Source organism: Entelurus aequoreus, linkage group LG07, assembly GCF_033978785.1.
Source record: "Entelurus aequoreus isolate RoL-2023_Sb linkage group LG07, RoL_Eaeq_v1.1, whole genome shotgun sequence".
Taxonomy (NCBI): domain Eukaryota; kingdom Metazoa; phylum Chordata; class Actinopteri; order Syngnathiformes; family Syngnathidae; genus Entelurus; species Entelurus aequoreus.
This window is the reverse complement of record NC_084737.1, coordinates 53,116,378-53,132,582: the sequence shown is the minus strand read 5'-3', so window position 1 is coordinate 53,132,582 and position 16,205 is coordinate 53,116,378. Positions and strand designations below refer to the sequence as shown.

Sequence of the window (16,205 nt, the reverse complement as noted above, 5' to 3'; positions counted from 1 at the left end):
ATGTAAAAAGAAAAATAGACTTTATAAGGAGTTTATCAAATCAAGAACAGAGAATGCTGAAAAACGCTATAAGAACTACAAAAACAAGTTGACCAATATATTGAGACAAGCAAAAAGGGAATATTACAAAAGAATGTTGCATGAAAATAAAAATAACATAAAGGCTACATGGAATATTTTGAATAAAGCAATAGGGAATAGGACAAGGCGAACAGAACTACCTAGATATTTAAAAAAAGATAATATGTTAATTGAAAACAAAGATGAAATTGTCAATGAATTAAATCAATTCTTTGTAAATGTAGGACCTAGATACCAAGAGCTAATGATCAATCAGGGGGTGTCTGGAAAAGGGAAAATAGGGTTATGCAGTCAATATTTCTTAGTCAAGTGACTGAAAATGAAATATTATCTGTGGTTTATAAACTAAAAAACAAGACCTCAACAGACAATGAGGGTATTGACATGAAAATAATAAAAAACACAATTGATTGCATCATTAAACCATTACATTATATAATTAATTGTTCTTTTAAAGTAGGAGTTTTCCCAGACAGTATGAAAACAGCTAAGGTCATACCTTTATTTAAAACTGGAGACAAACATACATTTGGTAATTATAGATTAGTATCTCTCCTATCTCAATTTTCAAAAGTGCTTGAAAAACTGTTTGTTAATAAATTAGACTGCTTTATTGAAAAACATAAATTATTAAATGAAAGTCAGTATGGATTTCGATCAAATAGGTCTACGAGCTTGGCCATCATGAACATTATTGAAGATATTACAACTGCAATTGATCAAAATAAATACACAATAGGAGTTTTCATTGATTTAAAGAAGGCATTCGACACTATAGATCATCAAATTCTCATTTCTAAATTATATACTTATGGAGTAAGAGGAGTTGCACTGGACTGGTTAACCAGCTATTTACAACAACGACAGCAATATGTTGAGATCGATGATCATAGGTCAGAATGTATGAATATTGAATGTGGAATTCCACAAGGTTCGATTTTAGGACCTAAACTTTTTATTTTATAAATAAATGATATTTATGAGGTTTCGAAAATTTTACAGTACGTATTATTAGCAGACGATACAAATTTATATTGTTCAGGAGATGACTTGAAAATCTTAGCCGATAATATTGAAGAGGAAATGGTTAAACTAAAATTGTGGTTTGATGTAAATAGATTATCTTTAAACTTGGAAAAGACTACATTTATGGTATTCAGTAATAAAAGAAAGATAGAAGTTAGTTTATCCATAAACAATGTGAAAATTGAGAAGGTGTCTGAAATCAGATTTTTGGGGGTCATCTTAGATGAAAAGTTGACATGGAAAGCTCATATATTGCATGTGAAAAATAAGGTATCTAAAAGTTTATTTATTTTGAACAAGGTTAAATACAGTTTCCCGTATAATACAATGAGAATGTTATATTGCTAAATTATTTTACCTTCTTTCAATTATTGTGCAGAAATATGGGGAAATACATATCACAGCAACATAATGCCTTTATTTCTTTCACAGAAAAGAGCCATTCGTATAATTTTTACAGTAGGATATAGAGACCACACAAATCCACTCTTCATTAGGTCAGGATTATTAAAACTAAAATACATTGTAGAATTGCATACTCTATTAGTGATGTTCAAAGCTAGAAATAAAGTTCTTCCGAAGGACTTACAAAAGTTATTTGTTTTCACGTCTGAAGATGAGAACCACAGAAGGCGGTATGATTTTAAACATCCAAGAGTGCGAACAAATTTGAAGCAAATGTGCTTGTCTGTTGTTGGTGTGAAAGCATGGAATTCTCTAGACAAAGACTTAAAAAGTTGCAAGAATATCTTTGAATTTAAAAAGAGTTACAAAAAGAGACAACTGGAATTATATCTAACTGCTTTTTGATTTTGATTGGACGTGTCATTTTGAAAATGCTTAAACGAAAATTAAAAGTATGTTGGAGTTCGGGTGTTGGTGGAGGGAACAGTTATAAAGTCATCTAAATAATTTGTGTTAAAAAGGGGGCAGATAAATATAAGAATAGTATTCTTCCATCTGCTCCTTTCTGATCATGGAAATGTATAAGAAACTAAAAAACAATGAAAGTGTCAACTGTACATGGCTTGTATATATGCATTTTTATGAAAGGAATAAAAAGAAATGATGAAATGATGATGAATGCTGATACTGAGCCTTCAAATATTCAAGATCATTGAATGATTATAATCAGACAGCACATGATGACTGTGTAACAATATAAATTAAATATTCAAATTATTTCCTACTGTAATGCAGCTGGGAATGTCTCCAGGCACCCCCGCGACCCCAAGAGGGACAAGCGCTAGAAAATCAATGGATGGATGGATGGATGTAGTAACCCTTTGATTTCTGCACTTATTTCCTGAGTTTAGAAACAATAACAGAAACGATAAAAGATTTGTAAATCATTAAACATATCTTTGTTTGTATTCAAGAGATCTATCTTAGCGGTTAAAATTCCTCGTCCTCCAGTGATGATTTGCCGCCTTGAAAGTGAGGATTGCTGACATTAAAGTGACTTAAGTTTGCACTGTGGAGTGATATCACCTGATAGTTTGCTAGCGAGGACTTTACATTTAATTGAGAACACGTTCGTTCGCTAGTCTCTGCCAGATTTTTGGGACACAGCTGGAATGTATTGTATTTTTACGATATAACGACAGTATTTAAAGCTCTATTGTTGTATATCATTCATATTGTATATCGTTTATAATGTGAAACCCTAGTGTGCACTAAAATATAGAAATTGCAGAGTATAGGTTTAATTACAGCTAGTCTCTTGGCCTCTATTCCTGCTTGGCCTTTTGAATCCCAGGAGATTAAACACAGGTGCTAAATATCAGTACAGTCTTTTTTCAGAATGAGCCATTTGGCATACAGTACATAGTGCAGGATGTATGTCAGCTACTCACTGTGGAAAGATGACAATCTGTATGAAGGATATGAAGCAGAAAACTAGTAGAGTGCAAGCAACATAGCCTCCAAAACGATCATCCACCTTCTTGGAATACTATAAAAGTGAACAAACAGAGTTACATTTGAGGGTGTGAGTATAAATGAGTGGCCAGTGATAATCAAAATAAAAGTGTCAAACCTTCTTCTCCAAGCCTGACGTCTGGAAGGTGAGCAGAAACTTTTTAACATGGTCTTTTCTTAGCTGGTCGATGCTGCGAGCATCGATGGCTCGTCCTAGGAATTCATCTACTTCATCCTCTGGGTTTATAGTTTCCTGAACGCCCCGGCTGAAAAAAAGAACATGAATTATAATCTTAGCAGTTTACACTTCTACCGTATATGACACTTACTTGTCTTTACTGGAGGTTTCATCAATGCCCTGAAGAAGACAGAGAACATCGCTCAAAAAAAAAACCTTTCCAAAAGCATAGACAAGCTTTGTCCATTTAAAAGGCACCTGTTAGTGGAAAACTCACCATTTGTCTGAAGACTTTGGAGTCTTTTGTCCTAGCGAAAGTCCTGTCAGGGACCCAGCGTGGCATCAGTCCCTCATTGGAGTTGGCTCTCGTCCGCTGCATCTTCGCCATCATCGCCTTTTCTTCCTTCTGCTCACAGAGGGAAAACATAATGGCTTAACCAACTGTTCCCAGGCAGAGAACACTGCAAGTGGCAAACGGCAGTGGAAGAGGTGTTTTGCTATTTCTTATTTTACTCGAGCCATACGGGATCATTGGTTAAAGATCTAAAATACTTGATGGACATCGGCAAGGGAAGACTTGCAATTAGGCAAACACTGTCTACCAAAAAAACTAGAGATGTCCGATAATATCATAATAATATAAATGCTTTAAAATGTAATATCGGAAAATATTGGTATATTTGTAATTTTTTTTTTTCATTAAATCAACATAAAAAACACAAGATACACTTACAATTAGTGCACCAACCCAAAAAACCTCCCTCCCCCATTAACACTCATTCACACTCATTCACACAAAAGGGTTGTTTCTTTCTGTTATTAATATTCTGGTTCCTACATTATATATCAATATATGTCAATACAGTCTGCAAGGGATACAGTCCGTAAGCACACATGATTGTGCGTGCTGCTGGTCCACTAATAGTACTAACCTTTAACAGTTAATTTGACTCATTTTCATTAATTATTAGTTTCTATGTAACTGTTTTTGTATTGTTTTAATTTCTTTTTTATTCAAGAAAATGTTTTTAATTTATTTATCTTATTTTATTAATTTTTAAAAAAAGGACCTTATCTTCACCATACCTGGTTGTCCAAATTAGGCATAATAAGGTGTTAATTCCACGACTGTATATATCGGTATCGGTTGATATCAGTATCGGTAATTAAAGAGTTGGACAATATCAGAATATCGGATATCGGCAAAAAGTCATTATCGGACATCCCTAAAAAAAAAAAATGTTTTTTTTTTTTTTAATTTAAAACAATTATTTATTGGTCTTAATTTGTGCGCTTCAAAATACAGTAAAGGGAAAATATGAGGATTTTGGTAACAGCGGAAAATTTTAGCATTCATGTACATGTACGAGACAGTCTGCAACACAACAAGAGGATAGCCTGACACATAGGATGGATCTGCTATCCCCGTTTAAATAAGAAAATTTCATTTCAGTAGGCGTTTAAGTGCTTGTTATTTGGATCTTAGTAGATTGGGCTCTAAGTCAACAATCTCGTCGCATTCAAACCACGGCCACTGTCAAGAGCTCTCTTCCTAGTTTAGTTTATTTACTTCATTCATAAAAAATCAAACAAAGGAATAACATAAAAATAAATGAATCAACATAACATCAAAGTAAAATATGAATGAAAAGGAGCAGAAATAAATAGAAAAAATGTGTATTATCTGCCCCCCTATTTTCACAAATACAATTGACTTTCAATGTTGGCGACTACAAAGCCATATTTTGATTTTACAACAATTAAACCAATAATGAAGAAATAATTCTACTCAGTCATATCTTTTCATCGTTATGATTTTTACATGTTTTTAGTACAGAAAGAGATGTATATTGTTTTATTCCACTGTCAATCGGGTTTCATAAACTAACACCTCTGATTGAAATGCTTATTTCCATCATCACTGTTCTAAATCTACATTTATTAAAGATCTCAGTTCCTTACAGATTATAATTACTTTCTTTTTTTTACAAATCTGTTTTGAATGTTGTTTGGTAGATTTTGCATGTGATTTGTACATCATTTTTAGGATATTTTACTCATACAAGTTCATGAAATTTTAATAAGTTTAACTGTTTGAATAATGGGTTTGTGGGTTCCCTGTATACATTTCCAGTAATGATTATTTTTTTCTGCGGAAGGAAGATTGGATTCAAATATGTTTTACAGGCACCACCCCACACTTCAATACTGTATGTTAGATATGGAACAACCAGTGAGTTATACAAAATATACAATGCTTTTTGATTTATCAATTCCTTCACTTTGTGTGAAATTTAAATAGTTTTAGATACTTCTGCCTTTGTATCATTTATATGTGATTTCCATGACAAATGTTCATCAATCATAACACCCAAAAACTTAATATCTTGTGTTCTTTGAATCTCAACTCCTTCGATATATAATGTGCCATCCACACTTTTCCTACTACTGCAAAAAATCATTAATTTTGTTGTACTAATATTCAAGGATAATCTATTTACATCAAACCATCTTTTAATTTTGATGAATTAATTTTCAACCACCTCTAACACATCTTTAAAATTAGGTTGTGTCGTGCGCAAATAAAATACACCTAAACAGTTTGGAAACCATGGTATTATCATTGAAAACCATGAGAAACAGTATTGGTCCAACGACTGATCTTTGTGGTAGTCCACAACTAATATCATGTAAGGCAGACTTCCAATTGTTAACTTCCACAAACTGTTTTCTGTCCTTCGGGTAACTTTTGACCCACTCATGAGCCACTCCTCTTGTTCCATATTTGTACAGTTCTGTCCAATAATAACTGATGATCGAGCATATCAAACGCTTTCTGAAGATCTACGAAAATGCTTACTAAATATGTTTTCTTAATATTGTTTTCTATCCATTGCAGTTGAAATGTATTCTACCAAATCAATTATTGCTGTTGTTGTTGAGGCATGGGGACGAAACACATATTGACTATTACTTAAAGGCCTACTGAAACCCACTACTACCGACCACGCAGTCTGATAGTTTATATATCAATGATGAAATCTTAACATTGCAACACAAGCCAATACGGCCGGGTTAGATTAGTAAAGTGCAATTTTAAATTACCCGCAAAATATCCTGCTGAAAACGTCTCGGTACGATGACGTTTGCGCGTGACGTCACGGATTGTAGCGGACATTTTGAGACACCATTGTGGCCAGCTATTAAGTCGTCGGTTTTCATCGCAAAATTCCACAGTATTCTGGACATCTGTGTTGGTGAATCTTTTGCAATTTGTTTAATGAACAATGAAGACAGCAAAGAAGAAAGCTGTAGGTGGGAAGCAGTGTATTAGCGGCCGGCTGCAGCAACACAAACACGTAGAGAACTGGGACAACAGAGACACTTACCAGGAGGACTTTGAGTTGGATACGCGCTACCGTGAGTACGCAGCTGCGGCTTCCAAACATTTGATCGCTTGCCCGTACGTGCGTGCCGATATGTGCATGTCACGTACGTGACTTTGGGGAAATATATGTGCTGTATGAACTTTGCGGAAGTGAACGGTACTTTGGGCTGTGGGATTGAGTGTGTTGTGCGGGTGTTTGATTTGTATTGGCGGGTTATATGGACGGGAGGGGGGAGGTGTTTGTTATGCGGATTAATTTGTGGCATATTAAATATAAGCCTGGTTGTGTTGTGACTAATAGAGTATATATATGTCTCGTGTTTATTTACTGTTTTAGTCATTCCCAGCTGAATATCAGGTCCCACCCGCCTCTCACAACATCTTCCCTATCTGAATCGCTTCTACTGCCCTCTAATCCTTCACTCTCACTTTCCTCATCCACAAATCTTTCATCCTCGCTCAAATTAATGGGGTAATCGTCGCTTTCTCGGTCCGAATCGCTCTCGCTGCTGGTGGCCATGATTGTAAACAATGTGCAGATGTGAGGAGCTCCACAACCTGTGACGTCACGCTACTTCCGGTACAGGAAAGGCTTTTTTATCAGCGACCAAAAGTTGTGAACTTTATCGTCGATGTTCTCTACTAAATCCTTTCAGCAAAAATATGGCAATATCGCGAAATGACCAAGTATGACACATAGAATGGACCTGCTATTCCCGTTTAAATAAGAAAATCTAATTTCAGTAGGCCTTTGACATGTTATATATATTAATAAATTGATTTAACCTGAAAGCAAACCATTTCTCCAAGATCTTTGAGAACTGTGGCAGCAGTGATATTGGTCTGTGATTTGAGTACTCGTGTTTGTTTCCACCTTTGTAAAGTGGTATTACTTTAGCAATTTTCATATGATAAGTACATTTCCCTTTCATGAATGATAAATTACAAATATATGTAAATGGTTAAATAACTAGATATATGACGCTCTTTATAAATGTATTTGGACACTGCTTCACAGTTTGTAATATTTCAATCTTGTCTACTTTTTTGTTTGTATTATCTATTATAGTTTCTCCAATTTTATTATCAACTTTAATTTTTGGTATTCGTTTAGCCAAGGTAGGGCCTATGTTTACCAATAAATTATTAAAATAATTTACAACATCATTTTTGTGGTAAACATCTTTATTATCTTTAGTGAAATGATTTGGAAATTTAAGTTGTGCTTTTTCTTTTTTTTAGAACCCTGTTAATTATTCCTCATGTACCTTTTATGTTGTCTTTATATTTGTCTGGCAATTGTCTATAGTATTATTTTTTATGTTTTCTAATAAACAATATCTATTTGTTTTTATATTTTTTATATCTTCTGAGTCTTTTGTCCTTGATTTTAAAAATGTTCTACAGAAATTATTTTTTTTCTTGCACGCATTTTTTTTTTATCCCATTTGTCATCCAAGGTTTGTTCATCACATTTTTTCTGCCATTGCCTCCAATTTAGATTTCTTTACAGTTCTTCATACAGATTAATCAATATTTTAATTAATGAGTTGTATGCATTATTCACATCATCTTTGTACACTTCATCCCATTTTTGTTTCTTTAAGTCTTCTCTCAAAGCGTTCAAGGCTTCTATTCATCTATTTCTTATAAATATATCTGGTGGGTCTTGCGCTACAGTAATACATTGGTTCTCATAAACACAAAATACAGGAAGATGATCACTCACATCCTTCATCAAAATACCACCAGTTAATATTCTTTCATCATTCCTTGTGTTAGTAAAAATGTTGTCAATGACAGTTGCACAGTGTGTAGTAATTATTGTTGGTTTTGTTATCATAGGAAACAATCCTGTACTCTACATGGTGTTCTTTGACCTATCAGTCACACACTTCCAGCTTTCACAATAGTAGCGCTACGCATCATTCCCGGTCCATATGCGCAAACAAAATATTGATCTCCAGAAATGGCTTACACTTTATTAAATGTTGGTTAATGTTCTTAACTTCCTATCAATTACAATGAAAGTGTTGGGATCACTCGCCAAGCTTTAATGTGCAGCACGCATGGTAGCTTCTAACACCATGGTAAATGTTGATGTTGATTTTTTGGTTTTTGGAGAGCCCCAATGACCTGGTTTGCCTCGGGACCCCATGTGACTAAATACACCCCTGGACATGAAATATGATTAAGCTTCCAGGAATCCTTGTACTTCACAAATGATGACTTTCCTGGTGTTATTGTCAATATAGATTCAAATCATGTACAGCAGGGATGTCCAAAGTGCGGCCTGCAGGTAATTTTTTAACGGCCCCACGGCCCATTTTAAAATACGATTAAAAAAATTAAAAACATAAAAAGTGGTATGAAAGACCAAACAGGTGAAATGTAACAAGAAAATGTTGCAATGTTTACTCTAATCACACAAAGCTGCCATGCAGGCTGTTTCTTTCTTTAAAAAAAAATAATGAATGAAAATCAATGTTATTATGAATTATTGACCTATCCAAGGCTCCAATTACGTCACATTAAATATTGCACTTTGAGATATTTTTTGGGGAAAATGTTGCATATTTTGTCTTTGCCATATAAAAAATTGAGCTGTCTTTTTTTTTTTTTAAAGAAGGGCCTAAGACGAACAAACAAAAAACATAAACAAAAATACAACTTATATTTGACGGAGAGATCTGAAGTTGATCTCGAGATTATTGTGTTAAAAGTAAACAGTAAAAAAAATGTATAATTTATTTTTTAACACTTTAATGAGTAGGACCCTTTTGGTTACCCAATAATTTTTGTGTGATTTGTTTTTAAGTGTCATCGCTCAAAAAATAATAATGAATGAAAATCAATGGTGTTATGAGTTGTTGACCTTTTTAAGGCTCCGATTATTATATAATCTCAAATATTCCACTTGAAAATGTTATTGGGTGAAAATATTGCATATTTTGTGTTTTTTCCATAAAAAAACAGGGTTTTCTTTGACAAAAAGAGCATACGACTTAAATCTTTAAAAACGTTATATTGACAGACAGACCTAATGTTGATCTATGGATTTAAAACTTGAATAATAATAAAAATAATAATACTGAATAATGACACATTTTTAATATTTTTTTTAACAAAACCCTTTGGGGTCCCTGGGATCAAGCCTGAGTGGAGGCCTAAATGTATATTTTTTATACATATATTGTATTGGTTTTTAAAATAAAAAAATATCAAAATGGCCCCCGCTTGCTTTGATTTTTCAGTGTGCGGCCCTCAGTGGAAAAAGTTTGGACACCCCTGATGTACAGTATCTTCAATGTAATGTCCCAAATGTCCATCTTCTTACTGGCTTTATTTAGCTAATTGGCTTAGTATAAAGACAAGAGTTTTCTCTAAAGGTTAACAAATAGCCTAGTAGGGATCTGTAATCGCCAACTATTGTCTGATAACATTGTGACAAGTAGCAATATATGCAAACAGTGGTGTAGGCTGCGACAATAACAGGCCGGCAGATGACAATGAATGCAAAGGCCTTAAGTAAAGTTGTGGTGCGACATTTAATTTTGATGAGTGCTTCAGTCAACCTACACAATAAAGTGTGTGGTACATAGAGGATGATGTAAGATGACCACACTGTTTTATGTTATTATTCTGGGGGGTGGGAAGATAAAATAAATAGCAAATGTGAAAATATCATGAAGCTTGTCCATCTGTAAATGAGCAGGATACTTACTAGTTCATGGGAAATGATGTATGATGTTGCAAATAAACAGCAGGACTTTCAATGGCAACAAAAATGTATCATTGCCTTTTCAAATTAAGTTAATTTAAAGCCTCACCATAAAGTGCATTGCATTATTGCATGACTTTTTATTTCATTCTTATTGTGAAGTGAAGTGAATTATATTTATATAGCGCTTTTCTCTAGTGACTCAAAGCGCTTTACATAGTGAAAGCCAATATCTAAGTTAAATTTAAACCAGTGAGAGTGGCACTGGGAGCAGGTGGGTAAAGTGTCTTGCCCAAGGACACAATGACAGTGACTAGGATGGCGGAAGCGGGAATCGAACCTGGAACCCTCAAGTTGCTGGCACGGCCACTCTACCAACCGAGCTATGCCGCCCCAAATGTATATGTATGTATATTGAACTGTGTTTACTATAGTTCACTGACCCGCTTTTGGCTACATCCGAGGACCAAGAAGGTTTCAATAATGTTATCCTTCAGATATGCATTTCTCTCTCCTCCAAAGCCAGGCTCCACTTCGTAGTCGCCATTGAGATACTCCAGAGTGGCCTTAGTGATGTGGATCCGCCTGGAGTGGAAAAATAATTATATTACACATCAGAACTTGTGTTGTATTGCTTTTGGAAGAAGCACTTTATTCTCCACACCCTGCTTTGCCTCCTGCCTCCATGTGATTGGCCAGTGTGACATCGTTAGACCAGACGTCAAACTGCCACTTCCTGAGTCCTAGGACACCGCAGTGCACACGCCCACTGTGGATGCCAACGCGCATGTTGACATTGACACCTGTCACCTCACGCACTAGCCTACAGACATAAAACCGTGATAGGTTCATGCTTTGTTCTCAAGCATTGACAAAACTGGACAAAAAACACACGCTATAAATTGTACTTACGAAATGGCCTCGATCATGTCCACGCCCATTTCCACACAGCAGTGGGCGTGGTCAGCTCGGGGTTCAGGTAGCCCAGACACACAGTAGTAACAATCACCCAAAATTTTAATACGTAGACAATGGTTCTCCTGCCGAAGAGAGGGAACATGTTATAAACTAATTCTAAACCAGTGATTTTCAAACTAGTGGTACGCGGACTGCATCTAGTGGTACGCAAAGAATAGCTTAATCATATAATCAAACACAGTGTTACTGTTCAAACTGCGTATGATCTTACAGTGGCTAAATATTAATTATACTCGTTACATAAAACCTCTGCCTTGTTTTTAGTTCAAATAATAAGGCCTACTACGCTACTGTATTTTAATGTTGGTCATTATGGTGGTACTTGGATAGTCAAATGTACTTGGTGAAAAAAGTTTGAGAACCACTGTTCTAAGCCGTACCTTAGCAACTTCTTTTCTGCATCTGCATAAAGCCGGTGCAAGACAAAATATGATGATTGTCTTAGCTTCAAAAACATTTTTTAAAAAGCCACATAGAAATAGTTCCTTGCACCTTTACAGCTACTTCTCCAGCAGATTCATTTACAAAAACATAATGTGAGAAGTTACAGTCATTACCGAGGCCAGCTTGTCAAAACGGGCAAACAGTTCGTTGAGTGTCATGACCAGTTCCTGAGCCGTGCACTGGGAGGCCAAGCTGGTAAAACCCTCAATATCGGCAAACAGAATACTGAAAAGGAACACAAAAAGGAGTGTTATTGTTGATGATGGTCTCCAACAAGTATAGCAATCCACCTAATACGAGATTGTAAAAAGTAACTTAGGTTCCTTTTTCACTGCAGATCGTGATTACTCAATTTAGACTTGGAGCATTTTCTACTATTTTCAAGTGGTCTATATTTGGTTCTGTATATAATGTAAATGAGGGGTGTCCAAAGTGCGGCCCGGGGGCCATTTGCGGCCCGCAGCTAGTTTTTAAACGGCCCGCGCCATGTTTTATAATATTCATTATAAAAAAAACAACATAAAAATTGGAATTAAAGAGCAAACAGGTGCAGTGTAACGAGAAAATGTTGCAATATCGACTCTAATAACACAAAGTTGCCATGCAGGCGTCTCCCGCAATTCAAAAACTGTCATTGTTCAAAAAATAATAAAAACTTAGAATCGATGGATGGATCCAAAGTTGGAAGTTGAAAAAATTTAAAAAATACAAATATATATATATATATATATATATATATATATATATATATATATATATATATATATATATATATATATATATATATATATATATATATATATATATATATATATATATAAGGGGTGTGGGAAAAAATCGATTCGAATTTGAATCGCGATTCTCACGTTGTGCGATTCAGAATCGATTCTCATTTTTTTAAAAAACGATTTTTTAAATGTATTATTATTTATTAAACTTTTTTTTTTTGTTTGTTTTTTTGTTAATTAATCAATCCAACAAAACAATCCACAGCGACACCATAACAATGCAATCCAATTCCAAAACCAAACCAGCAATAAACAGAGCAATTGGGGGTAACCCCTAGCAGGAGGGGGGGGTTACCCACTTTTGCGGTCCTCTCCAAGGTTTCTCATAGTCATTCACATTGACGTCCCACTGGGGTGAGTTTTCCTTCCCCGTATGTGGGCTCTGTACCAAGGATGTCGTTGTGGCTTGTACAGCCCTTTGAGACACTTGTGATTTAGGGCTATATAAATAAACATTGATTGATTGATTGAATTGAGAGGAGACACAAACACGACACAGAACAAACCAAAAGTAGTGAAACAAAAATGAATATTACCAACAACAGTATCAATATTAGTTACAATTTCAACATAGCAGTGATTAAAAATCCCTCATTGACATTATCATTAGACATTTAGTTTATGAGATGCGATGCAAGTGTAAGTCACTGTGACACTATTGTTCATTTTTTGTAATTTTTTTTTTTATTAATGTTTGTAATGATAATATCAATGAGGGATTTTTAATCACTGCTATGTTGAAATTGTTACTATTATTGATACTGTTGTTGATAATATTCATTTTTGTCTCACTACTTTTAGATTGTTCCGTGTCATGTTTGTGTGTCCTCAATTGCTCTCAATTGCTCTGTTTATTGCTATTCTGAATGTTGCTGGGTCGGGTTTTGTTTTGAAATTGTATTGTGTTATTATGGTATTGTTGTGTATTGTTTTCATCCAAAAAAACCCAACAACAAAAAATAGTTTTTGAATCGAGAATCGTGTTGAATTGAAAAAAAAAAATCGATTCTGAATCGAATCGTGACCCCAAGAATCGATTTTGAATCGAATCGTGGGACACCCAAAGATTCACAGGCCTAATATATATATATATATATATATATATATATATATATATATATACATAGAATACAAGTTTGGACACACCTTCTCATTCAATGCGTTTTCTTTATTTTCATGACTATTTACATTGTAGATTGTCACTGAAGGCATCAAAACTATGAATGAACACATGCGGAGTTATGTACTTAACAAAAAAAGGTGAAATAACTGGAAACATGTTTTGTATTCTAAATTCTCCAAAATAGCCAACCGTTGCTCTGATTACTGTTTTGCACACTCTTGGCATTCTCTCGATGAGCTTCAAGAGGTAGTCACCTGAAAGGGTTTTCACTTCACAGGTGTCATAGTTTTGATGCCTTCAGTGACAATGAAAATAAAGAAAATGCATTGAAATGAGAAGGTGTGTCCAAACTTTTGGCCTGTACTGTGTATATATATATATATATATATATATATATATATATATATATATATATATATATATATATATATATATATATATATATATATATATATATATATATATATATATATATATATATATATATATATATATATATAATTTGATGTGTGGGGGCCCTTTTGGATCCCAGAGACCTTTAGTCTGTTTTTTAAATGGTCATTGTTCAAAAAAATAATAATAAATCAAAAGCAATGTTGTTATGTTATATCTTTCTTGTTAAGGCCCCAATTACTTCACATTAAAAATTCCATTTTGAAAGATGTTTTAGGGAAAATAGTGCATATTTTTTTATTGCCATAAAACAATTGTTTAAAACATAAAAAATATATAAACTTTGTGGCATGGGATAGAGCTGAAGTTAGTCTATAGATATTTAAAATGTTGAATTTATTGAGTTATTTTTTTATCACTTTAATGACTAAGACTATTTTGGGTCCCTATAGGACCTTTAAAACTCACCGAATGTGGGAAATGATTGAATTTGAAAATTAAAAAAAATTGAAAATGGCCCCCACATGCTTTGATTTTTCAATGTGTGGCCCTCAGTGGAAAAAGTTTGGACATCCCTGATGTAAATGCTTGTATTTGCTTGTACCAACTAAAGGCTGCGCCACTACCTAACATCATAGCGGTGCGATGTGGCTGAAACATGGCAATGTTATATTTCACTCAATCTTGAATTTTTTTTTTTTTTTTACTGAAATATGCCATTTTTAATTAATGACATTTATCTTATAGACGAATTCAAACTCTGAAAATTCCTTTCCAAATATGGACGAGGTCATATAGAGTTTTTGATGCCTGTGTTCGCGGGGTTTTGCAGTCAGGCTATGTCGTGACATCACAGTGAGGTGGATGTACTTATTTGGACATTAAGTCAAGCTCATATGAAGAAACACAAAAAAGGTAGCATAAAGGAATATTTGTATTTAATTGTGAATGTTGTCCGTCTATCTGTGTTGGCCCTGCGATGAGGTGCCGACTTGTCCAGTGTGACACCGCCTTCTGCCCGAATGCAGCTGGGATAGACTCCAGCCCCTCCGAGTGGGACACGCGGTAAAAAATGGATAGATGGGTGCATAATAACACTGACAGGGAACATGCAGTGACTTTAATGGTGCTTTTAGCAGCATTTTTATGCAGAATATGTATCGATCAGCAAGTCTGCAGGTGTACCTAAGGTTGTGACCGGGTGAATCTATATCATATTTATGAAGTTTGATATTTTCAACAAAAAAATAGCGGTGACGACTTCAAGATAGATATTTGTAAATTTTAGAAAGATACATTTGGACACTTTAGGGGGGAGTGGGATGTGGCTTAATTGCAATCTGGGAACGTCTCCACAAAAAAACATCTTGAAGACAACTCAAAAAACATGTTAAAAAAGTGACTGTGGTGCAAAATTTACACCAAGGCATAGCAAATACATATTATCTAGACCACAAGGAAGGTTTTTAAAAGTAGATTCAAATTGTCAACATATAAAGATAGCGACCAGAGTAGTTTCAATGCGACACATCCAATCAATGTGCATAACAAACTCAAAATCGAGGATGAAGAATCTGTGTCATTGAGGCAGTTTGCGCAGTTCTGTAATTGAATGTGTTCTGAGGTTCTTCCTCTTTAGGGATTATCTTTTCTTGGCGGTTGGTGATTAAGTGGTCCCTCACGTGTGTTAATTAGGTTCCAGTCTGCCAAACCACTCCACCCTCTGTCGAACTGTATGCATGCAACTGTGTGTTTGTGTGTGTGTGTGTAGATGTAGTTGTGGTGTGACACTGTTGTGTATCAATCATATTTCATAACACAAACGCATAAAACTACAGCAGAATTCCTTCACTCATAGTGTGTACAGACTGACCTGACATTGTCATGTTTCTGGATATAGATCTTATGGAACATCATGTCTTCCTTCTTGGCATTGATGTCAGCCTTCATCTCCATGGCAACATGCCTTGGCAGCACCGAGAGCAACAGACGTTCCTGGAAATCACACAATAATTTAAACAAAATGCAGATTGTGTGACAAGCTTCCTACCAATTACCTGTGAGTGTGTTACATGTTGGACACTAATTACAAAGCTTCTATCTATCATGAACACATGCTACATCCTGGTTCTTCTACATGCATCCTTTTCATGGCGAGCATACAT

At 34.7% G+C, this 16,205-nt stretch overlaps 1 protein-coding gene across 4 annotated transcripts in view; it reads right to left on the bottom strand.

Moving 5' to 3' along the window:
- Positions 1-16,205, bottom strand: part of adcy6a (adenylate cyclase 6a) — a 272,247-nt gene that overhangs the window by 28,447 nt on the left and 227,595 nt on the right. For all 4 annotated transcript variants that reach the window (XM_062053918.1, XM_062053921.1, XM_062053919.1 and 1 more), the window contains 9 exons: positions 15,914-16,035; positions 11,850-11,961; positions 11,227-11,354; positions 10,979-11,137; positions 10,758-10,899; positions 3,483-3,611; positions 3,357-3,385; positions 3,146-3,293; positions 2,964-3,061 (listed from right to left, as the gene is read on the bottom strand). In XM_062053918.1, coding sequence (XP_061909902.1) covers positions 2,964-3,061; positions 3,146-3,293; positions 3,357-3,385; positions 3,483-3,611; positions 10,758-10,899; positions 10,979-11,137; positions 11,227-11,354; positions 11,850-11,961; positions 15,914-16,035 — 1,067 coding nt within the window. The remainder of the gene's footprint in view (positions 1-2,963; positions 3,062-3,145; positions 3,294-3,356; positions 3,386-3,482; positions 3,612-10,757; positions 10,900-10,978; positions 11,138-11,226; positions 11,355-11,849; positions 11,962-15,913; positions 16,036-16,205) is intronic.